At 51.3% G+C, this 18,202-nt stretch overlaps 1 protein-coding gene and 1 long non-coding RNA gene across 2 annotated transcripts; both read left to right on the top strand.

Moving 5' to 3' along the window:
• Positions 1–776: 776 nt before the first annotated feature.
• LOC135418985 (uncharacterized) lies at positions 777–6,527 on the top strand. Its single transcript, XR_010432762.1, has 3 exons — positions 777–2,208; positions 2,882–2,950; positions 3,682–6,527. It is a non-coding gene; the product is annotated as an uncharacterized LOC135418985 (long non-coding RNA).
• An 8,995-nt stretch (positions 6,528–15,522) lies between these two features.
• On the top strand, positions 15,523–17,546 carry GADD45A (growth arrest and DNA damage inducible alpha). Its single transcript, XM_064664904.1, has 4 exons — positions 15,523–15,684; positions 15,765–15,866; positions 15,940–16,153; positions 16,769–17,546. The coding sequence occupies exons 1-4, from the start codon at positions 15,641–15,643 to the stop codon at positions 16,880–16,882; spliced, it is 474 nt and encodes a 157-aa protein (XP_064520974.1). The 5' UTR covers positions 15,523–15,640; the 3' UTR covers positions 16,883–17,546.
• The last annotated feature ends 656 nt before the right edge of the window (positions 17,547–18,202 follow it).

Genomic DNA, 18,202 nt, shown 5'->3' with positions numbered 1-18,202 from the left:
CATGGATGGTCCCTCCCGTTTCCCTCACAAATAAACCCGAAATTATATACTAATATATATGAAAATATGATAATGTATTCATATACCAGTGTCTCAATAGATCGGTCTATTGACGTGTAATTGTATCACTACAATAATATTAATATGGAAACATTGATATATTAATATGCGGTATGTGATATAATGATTTTAATGTAAAATATTAATTATTTAATATATTATATATAATGTATGTTATCATACACTGTATATTATCATCGATACAATAATATACTATATATTGCATATGATAACATATGGTAATATATGATATATATTTATGCTATATGTTGTATATAAATATATTAATACTAATAGATTGATGTAATTATATTATATATGATTTTATATATAATTATATAGATGATTATAGCGACAATTATCATTGATACGATAATATACTATATATTGCATATGGTAACATATGGTAATATATGATATATATTCATGCTGTATGTTGTATATTAATATGTTAATACTAATAGATTGATATAATTATATGATACATGATTTTATATATAATTATATTGATGATAACATATAGTATATGATAATGTCCTATATATCCTATATATACTATATATATATGAAAATATACTATATATGATAATATACTATATATTATCATCAATACAATAATATACTATATATTGCATATGATAATATATGGTAATATATGATATATATGCTATATGTTATATATTAATATATTAATGCTAATAGACTGATATATTTATATTATATATATGATTTTATATATAATTATATCCATGATAATATATAATGTATGGTAATATACCTTATATATAATACCATACTTAATGAGTATTTTACATTAATATCGTTATACTGCATATTGCATATTAATACATTAATGTTTCCATATTAATATTATTCTAGTGATGCAATTACATGCTAATAGACCGATCTACTGAGACACTGGTATATGAATACATTATAATATTTTCATATATGTTAGTATCCAGTTATAGCCAGAGTGGATTACGTTAAGAGGTTAAAAAATATTAAACAGGCACAGATTTGACATGTTCTTCAAAACACAATTTCCTATGCTCACAGTTTATATCCCTAAGTTGTAATTAAATGAAAATCGTAACAGAATTTCACACTTCCATGGACATTTCCACTCATCTAATTAGCTGATCTACGCAATTACCAGGCACTATCAAGTTAATGTGATAAATATTAATATATATTAACATATATATATATTAATATAAAACATATATCATTATATATTTTTATATAGTAGTATCTAGTTATAGCCAGAGGGGGGATTATATCAAGACATTAAAACATATTAAACAGGCACAGATTTGACATGTCTGTGAAAACACAATTTGAATGCTCACACTTTAAATCTGTAATTTTTCAGAAACTTTTGCTACATATTATAAAATTAACTTTGTGCTCAGCAAGGATAATATTTCTAATATTTGCTTTGCCTGCTCCACGAAGCCTGAAATAATTGCTTTAAAAAGTAATTTAATTACATTTGTTCAGTTTTTGAATGTGTGTTGCTCATAAACTGAAGACTCCAAAACCAACTGGTTCGGAAAACTCCATAGTTTAGGTTTTTTGGGAGAAACTGAAAATTATTTTGGTTGCTTGGATTGTTCTTCATCAGGTTTCCCTGCAATCCCACAGCTCTTTTTTGGGAAGGTCTTCGAGGAAACCCCTCCTGCGGTGGGTCTGAGGGGGATTAGAGCAGCTCACCCCCTTCTTGGGATATTAATAATCACCACAAATTACACCCTAAGAACTCAAAACATTGTTTTCTCAAAGCCTTTTTGCTTTTGGGATGAATCAAATGCCACCAAGCAACACTTAATTAAAACTCTTTGTGTTTACAAGGCAGGTATTTCCAGGAAAAGCCTTGATGCCCAGTCACACACTCTGAGGCCATGTTGCATCACACACATTTGATGAATAAAATCCAAACGTTTCCTACTCGGATCCCTGACGTGCTCCTCGCCAGATGGCACAGGCAGCTTTAAAGGAGGAGATTTGCTCACGGAAATGGACATCTCGGCTGCCTGTCTCCGAGGCTTGGGATTTGTCACTCCGAGGGAAGACAGAGCTTCTCCCTTTTGTTGCTTTGAAAGGACTGTGCATGTTCAGCTCCCCTGTGCTGCACTCAAAGCTGGTGTACGTTCAGTATTCCAAAATTTTCCAAATGCAGACATGTTATAATGGGTTTGGGTGACATCTTGAATTAAACACACGTAAAACACATGTAAAACACATAGTAACAGGACAAGGGGGAATGGCTTCCCACTGACAAAGGGCAGGATTAGGTGGAATATTGGGAAGAAATTCTTGGCTGTTAGGGTGATGAGGTCCTGGCACAGGTTGCCCAGAGAAGCTGTGGCTGCCCCGTTCCTGGAAGTGTCCAAGGCCACCAGGTTGGAGCAACCTGGGATAGTGGAAGGTGCCCCTGCCCATGGCAGTGGGTGGAACAAGATGAACTTTAAGGTCCCACCCCAACCCAAACCACTCTGTGGTTCTATGGTGAAAACATGTATTTTAATATAAACAGGGAAATCGATCATCATGTGAATACAATCACCAGAGCTGTGCATTCCCTGTGGCAGGAAGCAGGAATTGGAGCCTGCAGGAAGCTCCAGCTCCTCTCCAGACTGTCGCACATTAGTTTGCATTAAAGACCCCCACAATCAGCCACACAGGTCAAAAGGCCAAATGACAGTGTTGTCCACTGAATATCATCAACAGTTTTCAGGGACTTCTGGCCATAAGACAACATTTCCATTCCTAACATTAAAAAGGGGGTATTAAAATATTTAAATTAACTTCCTTGCAGGAATCGCAGCCCACACTGGATCAGGACATAGATCATACTGCAATTGCCAAGGGAAGGATGGATGGCAAGGTCTGGGGCTTTGCTGCTCTCCAAATGTTGGCAAAATTTCCTACCAGAGAATCGTTCATGCATGGTCATCACTACCTAATCAGTCCTGAAGATCTGAACCGCAGACAACCATTGCTTGTGAATTAAATAGCCAAGGACTATTCAAGACTCAGCACTTCTGCTCCTAATCAGAGACATACTTTTATATTACGTCTTCCAAATCCCCAAAACCCCACACGTGGGTCTCAAGGCAGCCATCTCATTAGCGCTGCTGCTGATTGCACTCATTAGGCACCAGCAGACAGTGAGGGAGTAATTAAAAAATCCACATAACTCTTCCAGGAGCTGCCACCAAGAGCTGGACTGGCTGCTGCCATCCTCCTGCACGAGAGACACTTGTGTTCTCCTTTCCCACTGGAGTAAAACCAGCATTTCCACAGGCCAAAGGAGCAGCTTGCTGTGCTATTTGTGGCCGGGACACGCAGAGATCCTTGGCCAAAGCTGGCCTATAGATAACCTGCCTCAGGAGCTGCTCCCAGGCTGCTGCCCAAAAGAGGCCTGGAGAGCTTTTGGACACGCTACACTTCTCTGCTATTCCCTAGCTTTGCCAGCAGCTGTCGGCTGCCTGCTTAATAAGCAGGAATAGGAAATACAGCAAGTTCAGGACACAGGGAAAAGTATTCATCCGGGTCCTTGCTCTGTTCCCAAAACCTGATTTTCCTAATTTTTAACTTCATAATTTTTTTTTGCAGGTTATCTCCAGATGCATGTGGTACTCTGCTGTCAGAATGGACAGTATATGGACAAGGAGGGGTTTTTTTTGAGATGGACTTTTTCCTAGCTTGGACTCAATGTCTTTTCCAACCTTAATGATTCTGTGATTCTGGGCCATAGGAAATACAGGGATTTCTTGTACAGAAAATATTTGCTTCCAACTAAAGCCAAGTATGGCCACGACTTCTGAGTAAGAAAAAATTCAGGTGCATCACAAAGAAATTTAGCAACTTCTTGTCCAGTTTGCATCCAGACATGGATCCCTTATGAGAAGAACTCCCAGAATTAACCACTACACAGGGAGACAGCACGAATGAGCAGGAGTAGTCAGAGGTGACGAGGAGATACACGATCTGCACCACAGAGCTTAATCCTCCCACATATCCTGCTCATTTCAGCACAGCACTACATTTTTTTTTAATCTGCCAGAAAACCCAGCAGTTTCATTATGAGGAGGGCAGTAAACATGTGAATAACAACTGTTTTTCTACAGTAAGTACGTGCAGTAAAACTAACCACCCCCAGTACTGCTCTGTGCTTTTAAATGTGCACAGACAAGTGAAGCAAATCATGCAGACACAAAACTTGGCATGTAAATTAAAGCAGACTAATTGAGCTCTGCCTGAACTTTCTTCCCCTGAATCCTAAACAACCTGCTGAGCAAGTGTTCTTCCTTACAGCAGTCAAAGTAAGAGGTATTTTTAGTCTGGAAAACCAGCACTGGAGCAGTACAAAGCAGAAGGTTGGGTACACCAACCATGAGGTATGGACTCATAAAATCACAAAATAGTTTGGGTTAGAAGGGACCCAAACCTCATTTTGTTCCAACCCTCTGCCACGTCCAGGGACACTTTCCAATAGACCAGGTTGCTCCAACATGGCCTTGAACACTTCCAGGGATGGGTACACAGGAGCCTCCTCAGCTGCAGCAATCAAACAGCACCCTTGGGAACAGCCCAGGAGCACAGAAGCTTTGCTGCCTTCCTAATCTGAAAAGACGAAGAAGAGGGGAAAAAATGTTTCCCCTTCCTAAAAGGCTCAGCAGAGCTCAGGGGCACTGGGATCTGGGTGCTGTGGGACCTAGAGGAACCTCCCTCCCAGCACCCACCACCACTGGGATCAGCTCCCTGAGGGCACTGAGCCCCTACAGCTGCCACCTCCAGCACCCATGGCAGCTCTTCCCAGGGTTATTACTGGGAGAAATTAGGGATGAAAAACAGAAGGTGTCTCCATGAAACAGCCACTAGCCATGTGCAGCAGACTGAGAACACTGGGACATGTCCACCTGAAACCTGCTGGGCCGGCTGGTAACTGAGCCGAAAGCTGCTCCTCCCTGCCAGCTAAAGCTGCCTCCTGCTTCCATGGGCAGGTTCCTGTCCCGGCTGCCTCTACCATGGCCGCTTTCTGCCTGCTGCCACCTCCCACGTGCCACTGTCACCACTGCTGTGCTGACACAGCGCCTGCAGGAATGCACTGGCAACTGGAGCAGGGCCCCAGCCTGCCTGGAAAAAAGAAAAGGTGCCGTGTTTTCCCCCTGTGTTATTTCATTTCAGGCTGGCTGGGTTTGTCCCACGGTGGGTGGCAAGAAAGGGAACACGTTAAACCGCGATTGCAGCCCAGTGCGGGGCAGCCCGTGGTTGTGTGTTCAGTGTTGGGAGAGGTGTTTCCTCCACTCTTTCTCCACTGCCTTTCTTGGAGCAGCTCAGCTGCCTCCTCCAGGCTCACTGCTGACCCTGACCCACAGCCATGGGCTTTGGTGCTGAGGGAATCAAGTCCCCATGGGATCATGCCACCCTGAGAGGGAATTTGGGGATGCCGGTGATGACTGGGACTCCCTCACACATGGAATGTGCACAGGAGCCCAGGTACCTGTGAGAGACATCTTTGCAGCAAGATGACTCACTGCCCCGTATGCCGAATGGATGGACAGCCAAAATCTGGACCAGCACCAGTCTGTGAGGCACTGAAAACCCCTGGGGTACAAGTGTCAATATGCCCCACACTGCCACTGGCTCTGAGGCTGTCCAGGAGACCCTCATCCGGACACGGTCCCACTGGGGACGGAGCTGTGCTGGGGATGGAACTGTGCTGCCTCCAAGCCCTGCCAGAGCCAGGCCCGACTTGTTCTCTCCGTGTTGAAAACCAGCCCGTCCTGTTTGCGCACCCAGCTCCGAGTCGGATGGGCTGGAAGGTGTGGAGAGCAGCCAGGGGAGCACTGGGCTGGGCTGCTGAGCTGGCAGCTCTGCTGGGACACACAGGAGAAGTGAGAGAGCAGGAGAGAGCACTCTGAGTCACCTGACATTGCCTCTGCCCTCATTCTGCCTGCACACCTTCATCATCCTCAGCCTGCCAGCTTTCCTTGCTCCCTGTCCACCAGGGCTCAGCCTGCCTGCCCCTCCTGCTGCCACACAAATAAAAAGGGCCTTTTTGTTTTATGGAGCACAGTGCAGAGCAGTGAATAAGCACAGGTTTATTTTGGGGCACAGCCAAGTTAGTGCTGAGTTAAGGAAGACAGGGCTTCCCACCTGGCAGCAGCAGAGCAAGGATCAGGAGTGAGATCTGTGAGCTGGCAGCTTGGCCAATCTCCCTGCTGCACCAGCAGAACCCTCAGCCCTGTGGCACTGGGATAACCTGTCCTGGAGCATGGGATGGGCCTTCCCAACATGCACAGGAACCCCACGCATGTCCACTACCGCCAGGCACTTGTGGAAGCAGCAACACTTCTGGGCTGACAAGGAAATGCAGCAATCAAGAAAAAGAAAATTTCTACTGTATCGGAGTATTATTAAAAAAAATACATTTTGATTCATCTGTAACTGCAATAATAAAGATATATAGGTGTATATTTATACTACATAATACATCTATATTTAAATATAAATATACATATAATAGATATACCTTTATAACCTGCTGGCTTACTCGTGGTTATGTTGAGGGTGTTACAAACCTCAGTTCCCAGGAAGTCACCAGCTTAATGGGATAGAGAAGACTTGGTACCCTAAACCCAGCTCTCCCAGACATCTGTCCCACAGTTTGCTCTCTCTCCACCACCAAAGTCTAACAAGGATCAGTGTAACCCATTCTAGGACCTCTGTCCTGCCAATCCCATGCTCATTTGCTTCTCCCCACGTGAGGGACCTGTTCCAAACACGACCCAACCTTTGGTTTTTCTTGTCCTTGCAGATGCATTTGAAACAAAACCAATCTGAGCCAAACCCTCTGTGCCAGCAGCCCAGCCCAGGAGCACCTGGCCATGGCTGTTTGCAGATGGGGCAGGGCCCCCAGCTCCCCTTGCCCTGCCTGATTCTCCTGCCTGTTTGGGTTCCAGGAGGAGCAGGAGCCCTGCAGGATCCTTGGGAGAGGGGAGATGCCCTCAGGAGGTGTGCAGCACATGGGGTGACCCCGTCACCAGCTCCCCAGCCCTCAGCTGAGGCTTTTATTTGCTCTGCTGTGCTTGATTTAAACAAGCTTGGGGCAAACTAGAGGAACTCCACGGGATTCTGGGCAGAGTGGGATGCACAGGAGCAGCAGCTCCGTGCAGTTACGTGTATTACGGCGCCTCCTTCACTGGCGTGATGTCAGGTTTGGGCAATCATCCATTCCTGCTGGTGCTGTCAGTCACTCAGGAGGCACGTATTCCCAGGAGGTGAGCAGGGCACAGGCAGAAAGTCCCTGGGTGCTGGCAGTGAGCCCGAGAGAACATGGGCTCAGCCAACCCTCAGACCACGTGTGCTCGACCGGAGCTGCTGTGGCAGCGGGCTGGGCCCAGCAAGGAAGGACAGGAATAGCCAGATCAAACACGCCGAAAGCAGGTCACAGAACTGCCTCTGCTGCAGCAGGGCAAGGCACCTACTCATTAGGGTGATTACAGGCACCCAGCTCTCTGCTAACGAGTGGCTTGGGCTGCCTGACCTGCAGGTCTCAAACAAGCCCCAGGGCTGTTGTTGCACGTTCAGCTCAGCTGGTGGCTTGGGAGGTGTTCCCACTGCTCTGGTCTGTCTCAGTCCACTGCCCTCCAAAGGGGACCTCAGCAGCACTGGTATCCCAATTCCTGGTAGTTACAGTGCACCCAGGGCAGGCTCACTGTGTGCCCTCTGTGGAGCAGGGCTGGGGTGCTTCCTCAGCCTGTAGCTGATGTACATCCAGGAATACTGAGGTGCAAAGACCACCCTTCCCATGGATAGTGCGAGGGGACAAAGGGGCTGGACCTCAGTCAGGGCCGTTGGTAAGGCCACAAGGAGCACAGAGGAAGCTGTTCAAATCAGAGCATCCAGAGTCTGGCTCTCCATCACACAGGGTCCTCAAGGCATTGGCCTCAAAATGCCAGAGGATGTGCAATGGCTCTGGATGTGTTTGTGTGAGATCCCAAGTGCCCTCAGCTCCTGCCCAGGCAGCGAACCTTTTGCCTGGCCACCCATCCTGCCTGGCTCCCACACATCCTGTCTGGCTCCTATCCACCCCACCTGGCTCTTGAGGTGCAGGCACATGCCAGCACATCAGACCAATGAAAGGTGCTCAGCCCAGGACCTGCAGTAAGACCCCTGACCCTTCTCCATGCTGTGGGTTTAACCTAGAGTGCTCCACTGTGTGCTTTGTATCACTCACGGACTGTCCCAGTGCTGATATCCCACAGGGCCCCTGTGGCTGCTGGGTTAGATAAGGAGACAAACGAGCAGGGAGCCACAGGGCTGACGGTTCTGATAAGGCACCATGGGAAGCACGGTCCCCAGGCTGGTGGGGTGGTGGATATCCCATCCTATTCATGGTCAAGGTCACTGAATCACAGAGCCACAGAATGGTTTGTGCAGGAAGGGACATCATCTTGCTCCAGCAAATTCTAATTTTAATGAGAAAATTATGCATATTTTAAAAAATAAATTTATGTTTCCTTAACAAAAATAAATCACCCTTGTTACAAGTTCATGTAAAAGGATTGGCCTGACAGGTGCTGCTCTAGGTACCTCCACAGGAAACAAGGGCAGGTCCTCATCCCCCCATGGCAGGTGGGAAGTGGTGTCACCCACATCCCTGATGACATGGCTGTGTTTGGGGATGCTGGGAGCCTCTGGCCCTACTCCTGCCCCGCAGAACATTGCTGCTCCATGAGGCCAGCCAGGAAGCAACTCCTTGCAGATGCCCTGGAGCATGTGCTGCTGCATTTTTCTACTCGTTTCATCCCCTCTAATTGCTCCTAAAGAGCTTCTGGGCTGGGGGACAGAAGCCTTACATTCCCCCAGGGATGCAACCGTTCCCTGCGCCGCTGGGGGAGAGGTTTGGTGGGGAGATGCCATCCCATGCTGCTCCCTCTGCTCCTGCAGCCGCTGCCTCCATCCTTCTGGCATGGGATGGTTTCTCACCCTTTTTTCTCTGGTTTTGCAGCCCAAGTGACACCCTGGGATGTGAGTGGCTCCCAGCCTGCAGCCCCATGGAGGAGCAGGGGAGTTGACACAAACAGATCCCAATCCCATTGCTCCTGCAGGCTGAGCCAGTGTCCATGGGGACCCCGTTGGGGTCATTGCCTTCATTCCCTTCAAAAGGCTGTTCAGACCTGCTGTGAGCCCCAGGACAGGTTGCCCAGAGAAGCTGTGGCTGTTTCATCCCTGGAAGTGTCCAAGGCCAGATTGGACAGGGCTTGGAGCAACCTGGGCTGGTGGAAGATGTCCCTGCCCAGGGCAGCAGGTGAAACTGGATGATTTCTAAGGTCCCTTCCAACCCAAACCATGTCAGGATTGCATGATTAAAGGCTGGACTGATGCGTTGCTATGTGTTGCTCCTTGGGTCATTTTTCCTTATTGCAAAACTACTTTTTTTTTTTTTAACCGCCTTTTTCCTGCCGTGCGGACCCCGCCATGTCCCGGGTTGAGCGCCAGAGGGCGCCGGAGCGACGGCGCCGCGTCCGCCCGGGGCCGTGACTGGGCAGGGACCCGGAACCCCGCACGGGGCTGATCCAACCCCGTCCGGACTGGGACACTTCCAGGGGGATGGGGCAGCCACAGCTTCTCTGGGCAACCTGTGCCACGGCCTCACCACCCTCACAGTCAAAAACTCCTCAATATCCCATCTAAGCCTGCCCTCTGGCAGTGGGAAGCCGTTCCCCTTGGCCTGTCCCTGCAGGCCCTGGCCCAAAGTCCCTCTCCAGCTCTCTTTAGGCTCCCCCTTTAGGCACTGGAAGAGGTTCTAAGTTGTCCCTGGAGCCTTCTCTTCTCCAGGTGAACCCCCCTAGCTCTCCCAGCCTGTCTCCAGCCCTGAGAGCATCTCCGTGGCCTCCTATGGACTCACTCCAACAGCTCCACATCCTTCTGCTGTTGGACCACCAGAGCAGCACTGCAGGTGGGGTCTCATGCATTTTATATTTTATACTAATATTTATATTTTTAAATCTACTTTCAAATAAACACCCTGGTTTCATCATCTCCTACTGCAACAGTTGTTACTGCAATGACCATCAAACTCAGGGCTTCATTCCAAGTCCTTCCCTTTTTCTTTCCAAACACTCCCCCCTTCCATGCATTTATAGGAGACAAAATTAAATTGCATTAAAGATTTAATGTCTCCCCTGAGATCCCTGCTACCCACAGGAACACCAGTACAGGTGACTGTAACTGAAAGGCTGAACCAACCCAGTTCTCTGTTTCCATGTGTGTGGCTGGGGGATGGTTTTGAGGAGGGTCCAGCCCTCTGCTCATACCAGGCCTCTCTTTCAGGCATGGGGAAAGCAAAGTGCTTGGGAGCAGGGAGCATCCCGTGGGAGGCAGGACTGGGGGCTGATGAAGCTGATTCTTTGCAGAGCGAGTGCTCAGGGCAGGAGGGTTCACTCACACCAGTGCCACCTGTGTGCTGTTTTATGGCTCCGTGCTGATATTAAATGGGATAAAGTTTGTTTTTACATTTTACTGCAGGTCTGACTGTCCCGATCCCGGACTTCGCTCAGCGCTGCCAGAGGGATGGTTCCCACTAGCACCCAGGGCTGCCACGTGTGCCTGGCCTGCCCGGGGATGTGCACAAGATGGGAAAAATGCCTTCTTCATCCAGAGAGAAGGGATGTAGGGATGCACCCAGGGCCAGGGACAGCAGTGGGAAGGGGCAGGCAGAGGGAGTGTCACTGCCAGGAGCAGCAGCAGCCCTCTCCAGCACATTTCAGGAAGCAGCACAGGTTTCTGCTACACTGAATTCACAGGTATGAGGAGCTGCCGGCAGCGGAGCTGAGACTTGCAGCACATCATGGACTGCCCGACTTCTTCTGAGGAAGGAAAAGACATTCCAGCAGCTACCCAGGGAGGTGTGACATAGGTGAAGCATAAAATCACAGAATCATAGAATCCTGGAAGGGTTTGGGCTGCTGGAAGAGACCTTAGAGCTCATCTCGTGAGCAGGGACTCCTTCCACCACCCCAGGTTGCTCCAAGCCCTGTCAAACCTGGCCTTGAACACTTCCAGGGATGAGGTATCCACAGCTTCACTGGACAAACTGTGACAGTGTTTTACCACCCTCACAGCCAAGAATTTCTTCCCAATTTCTAATCTAAATCTCCCCTCATTCAGTTTAAATCAATTAAAGCACTCCCAGGCTCCCACCTGTGTTCCCTGTTTGTGGGGTTCCTGTTGCTGAGCCCCAGCGTGTGCAGCTGGTGAGACCCAGCTCCCTTTCAGTGATATTTCAGCAGCACTGACAGAAGGAATGTGCTGAGTTTGGCAAACCCAATGGCATAAGCACATCCCAGATCCCCTGGACCCCCAGTTCCCTGCCCTCCCACCTTTGGGAGAGGTAATCCTGGGTCAGGAGTCTGCACAAGCACTGCAAAGTAGCTTGGGCCAGGCTGCTCTCTGCCAGGGAAGTCCCATCACTGCTCCATGCTGCCTGTGAAGCACCACCGAGCTGGGCTCTGGGCCACACTCCTGTGACCTGGGAGGTTGGGAAAGCCGCTGGCACAGTGCCTGGCTTCGGAGCCAAACCCATCTGTGTCCAGACTCCCCGGCTGCCCCGTGCACTCCCAGGTCTGGCCAAAGTCAAACCGTGAATGCCAGCAGGGATTGCTCCAGCTGAACCCTGCTTTAGTTCCATCAAGGATGGAGAAACTGCAAGCAAAATGGGGAAAATATCTTTTTGTCCTTGTTTTGCTGCCAGTGCTGGCAGGAACATGGTGCCCATCCAGGGGCTTACACTGATGGTGCTGAGGAAGCCGGGTCCTGGGGCAATCCCAGGATCTTCCCTTCTCCACAAGGAGGCAAAGCCAAAGTTTGCTGAGCATTAGAGTCCAGAGAATCTGCTCCTGCAGGGCTCCAGGGCAGGATGCCCTGGCCTGAGAAGGTGGATGTGCCTGGATCCAGCAGCCAGCTGGTGCTCTGGGGTCAGCTCAGTGACACGGGACTGGTGCCTCTGGGAAAACACAGCGACTGTTGGAACAGAGGCTGCCCCTGGAATGTGCAAGCTGGCGTTTGCTTTGCAGAGGCACTCGCTGCCCTCGTCCAGCAGATCCAAAGGGGAGTGGGAACACTCAGGCGGAACGCGCGGCCCCGGCACAGCAGCATGGCCGGGGTGCTGGGCTGCACAGGGCACGGGTGTGTGTCCCAGCACATGGATAGAGCAGGACCTTCACAGAGCAGCAGGATGGACAGGAGCCAGTGGGGCTGGACACAGGTTCCACTGGGACAAAGCAAGGCAAGGAACCAAGGAGCGGAGTAGGGACACCCAAACACAGGGACAGCACAGAGCCAAGTGGAAAGGGAGCAAAATGTTCCCAGCAACTGCTCTGTGGGACTCAGGGTCCAGGACCACCCAGTGGGCAGCTACCCGGGAAGGGGCTTGGCCAGCTGCCAGCTGTTTCAGCAGGGACGAAGCTTTGTCACCTCTCCCTGACACTGTTTGATGGTTGGTTTCATTCCCAAAAACTTAAATTAAACAACTTGATCCTCTTACGTGCAGGAAACACCTCTCCAGCTGGCCCAGAATGTCCTCCAACAGTGGCAGCTCCCATCGAGAGCTCCCATGGGCAGCTCCCACATCCTTGTGTGTTAACCCACTGCTCACCAAGCTGCCTCCAACCACAAGTAGCCAAACCTCAGTGCCTCAGGAAACATTTGGGATGAGGGTCTGCCAGTGTGGGGGGGAAGAGCTGAGCCCCCTGGCTGAGCCTGAGCCCCCCAGCTGGGCCTGACACAGCTCCTGGCCCCCTGTCTCTGCAATGCTGAACACAGAGGGGATGGCAGGCACAGCCTGGGGAATTATGAAAGTCAGGATTAAAGGGCAGGGGGGGAGCAAAACGCCCTGGATGCTTTTTGGCAGGCGATGAAAGGAAGGTTTAGCAGCAGCTGCCAGCTGGGAGCTGATGGAAGGACAACTGTGGGTCCGGCTCCATGCCGGGCTCCCCAGCTCAGCAGCCATGGTGCATCCTCAGCACAGCCACTGACTCTCCCTGCAGCAGAGCAGAGGGACTCACGCACCTCCTGAGCATCCCTGCTGCTCCTCTGGGCAAAGGGAGGGATGGAAAACTGCTCCCAGATGGGAAACCTGCAGGGAAAGCACCGCTTTAGAGCAGTGCCTGCTGGGTCTGGGAGCTGCTGCCGCCCAGGAGAGAGAAAAGATGCTTCAGCTGCTTCCCAGCTGCCTCCCAGACAGATTTAGCTCTGGGGCCGGCACAGATGGGGCTGCAGGGCTGGACCTCCTGTGAGCCACAATTGGAGCCCTCTCAGCAGAGCCAGGGCCTGCAGTTGCTAATAGAGATAGAGCAAATTAACCGAACTTAATTCGGAGGGTCACCACACAATGCTCCCACCTGTTTTGCTGTGCTCCAGCCATCTGCCACCCCTCCACCTGATGCAAAAGGGGCTTTTTTCCCTTTCTCCTGATGCCAGGGGCTTTGTTCAGTCGTGTTGTCAGGCTGCAGAAGCAGCACGGTGGCAGCAAGAGCTGAGCTGGGGGGCACATGCAAACTCCTGGGAGGTTTCCTCACTGGAGCCAGTGCAATCGAGGGGCTACTTAAATCACTCTGTATTCCACCATGAAAAACAGTTTCATATGCCCCATCCCTGGAAGTGTCCAAGGCCAGGTTGGATGGGGCTTGGAGCAACCTGGGATAGTGGAAGGTGTCCCTGCCCATGGAAAGGAGTGGAATTGGATAGACTTTAAGGTCCCTCCACACCTAAACTGTTCTAAAATTCCATGATTCTATAATATCTTGTTTTCCAAATGGTAATTAAATTATTCTGCAAGTGGTGCATGGAAGGTGGTTCTGCATCACTCTCACAGCACTCAAAGCTGTGCTTCTGCAAACACTGCCTTGAAAAACGGCTCCTGCTGTTCTGGAGCCAAAGTAAAACACCGACGCGAGCAAAGCTTTGACGCACACATTGCCAAAGCCCTGTGAGGGACCCCAAAGGGTCCCAGCTGCAGCCCTGCTCCTCCAGAGCCAGTGGGACTGAGCCAGCTCACAGCCGGGTTGGGAAAGAGTTTTGGCATCAGCCACGGGAGGATGGAGGTTTTTAGGGGCAACAGCTGACAAAGCTTTGACATCATGCTCGTCAGAAGACATCCTCCCCAGAGGTCTGCAGGGCTGAGAGAGGCCAGATGGTGCAGAGGCAACTTCCCGGAGAAACACCAAGTTCTTGGAAACCTGCAAAAGGCCTGGCGAGGGTGAGATCACAGAACTACAGAGTGGACAGGGACACCTTCCACTAGACCAGGTTGCTTCAAGCCCCGTCCAAACCGGCCTTGGACAATGCCAGGGATGGGGCAGCCACAGCTTCTCTGGGCAGCCTGTGCCAGGGCCTCACCACCCTCACAGGGAAGAATATCTTCCCAATATCCAATCTAAATCTACCCCCCTGTGGAAGTGGGGTCCAGGCTGTCTGTGGGTCACTCCCACCTCACCAGCTCACTTTTGGCAGAACTGCAGCTGTGCTGGCGCTGTCAGAAGCTGCTAAGTCCTGCTGGTACCATTGTGCTGATCCCTGGAGCACATTCCTGGTGAAAACCACGTCAAGAGATTGTTTACTTTCCCCACTGCCGGTGCCACAGACTGCACTGGGTGTTTCCTAGCAGTGTGTGTGGAGGATTCAAAGGTTAGTGAGGTTGTGTTCTGACAGCGCTGGTGTTCACTAGAAGGGGAATGGCAAGAGTGCAATCCCTGTGGAGACAGGGAAAACAGACAACTGCATCCATCCACGGAGGGATTCTGGTCCTCTGCCCTGCTCAGGTGAGATCCCACCTGCAGTGCTGCCTCCAGCTCTGGGGAACAACAGCAGAAGGGTGTGGAACAAGTCCAGAGGAGGCCACAGAGATGCTCTGAGCGCTGGAGCCCCTCTGCTCTGGAGAGAGCTGGGGGTGTTCACCCGGAGAAGAGAAGGCTCCAGGGACAACTTAGAGCCCCTGCCAGTGCCTAAAGGGGCTCCAAGAGAGCTGGAGAGGGACTTTGGAGAATGGCCTGCACGGACAGGCCAAGGGGAAATGGCTTCCCACTGCCAGAGGACAAGGTCAGATGGGATATTGGGAAGGAATTGTTTGTGAGGGTGGTGAGGCCGTGGCACAGGTTGCTCTGAGAAGCTGTGGCTGCCCCATCCTTGGAAGTGTCCAAGGCCAGGTTGGAGCAACCTGGGACAGTGGAAGGTGTCCCTGCCCACGGCAGGGGGTAGAACGAGTCGGTCTCAGGTCCCTCCCATGCCAAACTATTCCCTGTCCCGGCTCCCGGCGCCGAGCGGGGTCAGGCCCGGCCGGGCTCGGCAACGCGTGGGCGGGGCCTCATTTGCATAACCCAATAGGAGGGCGATATGCAAATCGGGGCGGTGCGGGTTGGCCGGGGCGCGGCAGGGGCAGCGCGCGCGGGGCGCCTTTGTCCGGCACGGGCGGCAGGGCCGGAGCGGCCGCAGCGACGCCGGGGACGGGGCTGTCCCTGTCGCCGTGTCCGTGTCCCCGTGTCCGTCCCTGCCCCGCGGCCCCGTGATGACTCTGGAGGAGCTGCCCGGGGAGCGCCGTGCCGCCGGGAGGTGAGGCCGGGGGGGGCGGAGGGAGGTGCGGGGATCGCTGCGGTGCGGGGTCCCCGTGACGGGCGTTTGTCCCGGCGCAGGATGGAGCAGGCGGGGGACGCGCTGGAGGAGGTGCTGAGCAAGGCGCTGAGCCAGCGGAGCCTCACCCTCGGCGTCTACGAAGCGGCCAAGCTGCTCAACGTGTGAGTGACCTCCCCTTTGCCCCCGTTCCCCCTTGCCCGGTGTCCCCTCCGGGTGACGGCGGTTTCCCCTCAGGGACCCCGATAACGTGGTGCTGTGCCTGCTGGCGGCCGAGGAGGAGGAGGCGGGGGACGCGGCGCTGCAGATCCACTTCACGCTGCTGCGGGCCTTCTGCTGCGAGAACGACATCAACATCCTGCGCGTCAGCAACCCGGCGCGCCTGGCGCAGCTGCTGCTGCCCGCCGCGGGCCCCGACCCGCCCGCGGACCTGCACTGCGTGCTCGTCACGGTGAGCACGGGGGGCACGGACGGACAGTCGGGACCCCCCGCAACTCGCCGTGCCCGGGGCTCGAACCCGCGGACTCAGCGCGCCCGCACCGGGAGCTGCGCGGTGCTTCCCACGCCCCAGGGAAAACGGGGTCCTTCTTCCCTCTCCTTTATTTTCCCCTCTTTCTCCTTTGTTTCCCCCTCTTTCTCCTTTTAGTTTGTTCTTTCTTTCCCTCTTTTTTCTTCCTTTTCTTTTTTCCCCATTTCTTTCCCGATTCCCCCCTTTTTCTTTCCCCCTTTTCCCCCTTTCTTTCCCTCTTTACCCCCTTTTTCTTTCTCCCTCCTCCCCCCTTTATTCCCTTCTTCCCCCCTTTTTCTTCCCTACTTTTTTCCCCTTTTTCTTTCCATTTCTTCCCCTTTTCTTGCCATCTTTTTTTTTCCTTTCCCTCCGCTGCCCCAGAGTCCAAAACTACAAAACTCCTCACATGCTTCCCGGCTTGACTTGTTTGTTTGCCTCGGTAGCAATTTAAGATGATTCACACTCCTGGACTTTCTGCTGTGCTTTTTTTTTTCCCCTACTGCCCTGCGCGGGCTGTTTTTGCTGCCGTGTCCAAGCCTTCCCCCATTCCCATTCCAGAACCCCCAGGCCTCGCAGTGGAAGGATCCAGCGCTGAGTCAGCTGATGTGTTTCTGCCGGGAGAGCCGGTACCTGGATCAGTGGGTGCCGGTGATCAACCTCCCGGAGCGGTGACCGCTGGAGCCCATCCCGATCCCGATTGCACTGGAGTGTTGCAAGACTTTCGCAGTTGCTCAGGAAGTAACTCCCTGCCCTGGCACTGGGATTCCGGGGGAGGAAAAATAAAACCCAACAAAAAAAATAAAAGCTAAAACTGACGTCGGGGGGGGTTTGGCTGCAGTGGAGCGACGTGTTGTGTGGGGCTGGAGCAGAGCGATGCCAGAGCGGTGGAAATGAGTGAGGAAGTGAAGGAAAAGTTGCAGGATGAGCCCAGCCTGACATGCCGGGGGTGCTCATGTCCCTCGCCGAAAATACCCTTCACTTTCTATCCTTAAGTGCAACTTAAAATTCCTGTTTTAAACACCTTAAAGAGCAAAAATCGAGGCATTTTGCCAACAATGTTATTGTATTTTTGGGATGTTAATTCTCATGTTTTTATGCTAAGATATATAATAATTATAATAATAAGTTATTTTCTGATATCGATGGGAAAATTATTTATACTTGGAGGTTTGAGAACCGAAATGCCCTTAAGCCGTTGGTCTGCAACCACAAATCTCTTACCAGTTGGCTGCAAAAGCAGCATTAATATAATTGTTTGAAATTTGAGTGTTCTTTGGGGGGGTTTGGTGTTTCTGTTTTGTGTTTTCTTTTTTTTGAAATAAAGTTTCCAATCAAACCTTTGGCCCAGGGTTTTATTTCCTTGCTCCATTAGTGCACAGGCAAAAGGGCTCAGCAGCAGCTGCTTCCTTGTCCTGGCAGTGGGCAAGGTCCTGTTGTGCTGCTCCGTGTGGGTTTATTCCCAGCTCCTCCCAAGCCATTAAATGCCAAAGCAGCTGATGTGCTGCAGGAAATGTTGGGAATGTTATTTATTTATTTTGCTTGAATGCTGCAACAACAGGAGCTAAGAAAAAGAGAGGCAGCTTTATTGCAGAGACTCCAACCCTCCTGCAGCACCTGAGTCTTCTTGGAAGGGGGGGGGAAACCTGATTCCTTGGTGGAGGAAAACTTGACCTGATGTTTCCTTGCACCACAGACTCTGCAAATGCTCCTGGATTTTTTCCCTATGCACCCTCAGCACAGCCCGTGCCCACCAGGGTTGGGAGGTCTCTGTGCCAGGCTTCTCTGTAATTACAACTCCAGGCTGGCACACAGCAGGGATTTCTCCATGTGGCAGAACAGCCTCTCCTGCCCACGCTGCCAGCAGTGCCCGGAGGGCAGGCCACGGGGACACCACTGACCCACATTGGACATCCCTAACGGCACGTGTGTGACCCCACAGCAGTGGCACCAGGGGGTCAGTGTCCCCAGCCCCAGCAGGATCGGTGCCAGCCT

The sequence above is a fragment of the Pseudopipra pipra genome, chromosome 9, assembly GCF_036250125.1.
Source record: "Pseudopipra pipra isolate bDixPip1 chromosome 9, bDixPip1.hap1, whole genome shotgun sequence".
Classification (NCBI taxonomy): Eukaryota; Metazoa; Chordata; class Aves; order Passeriformes; family Pipridae; genus Pseudopipra; species Pseudopipra pipra.
The sequence above is the reverse complement of the archived record's forward strand: the minus strand, read 5'-3'. Positions and strand labels throughout refer to the sequence as shown.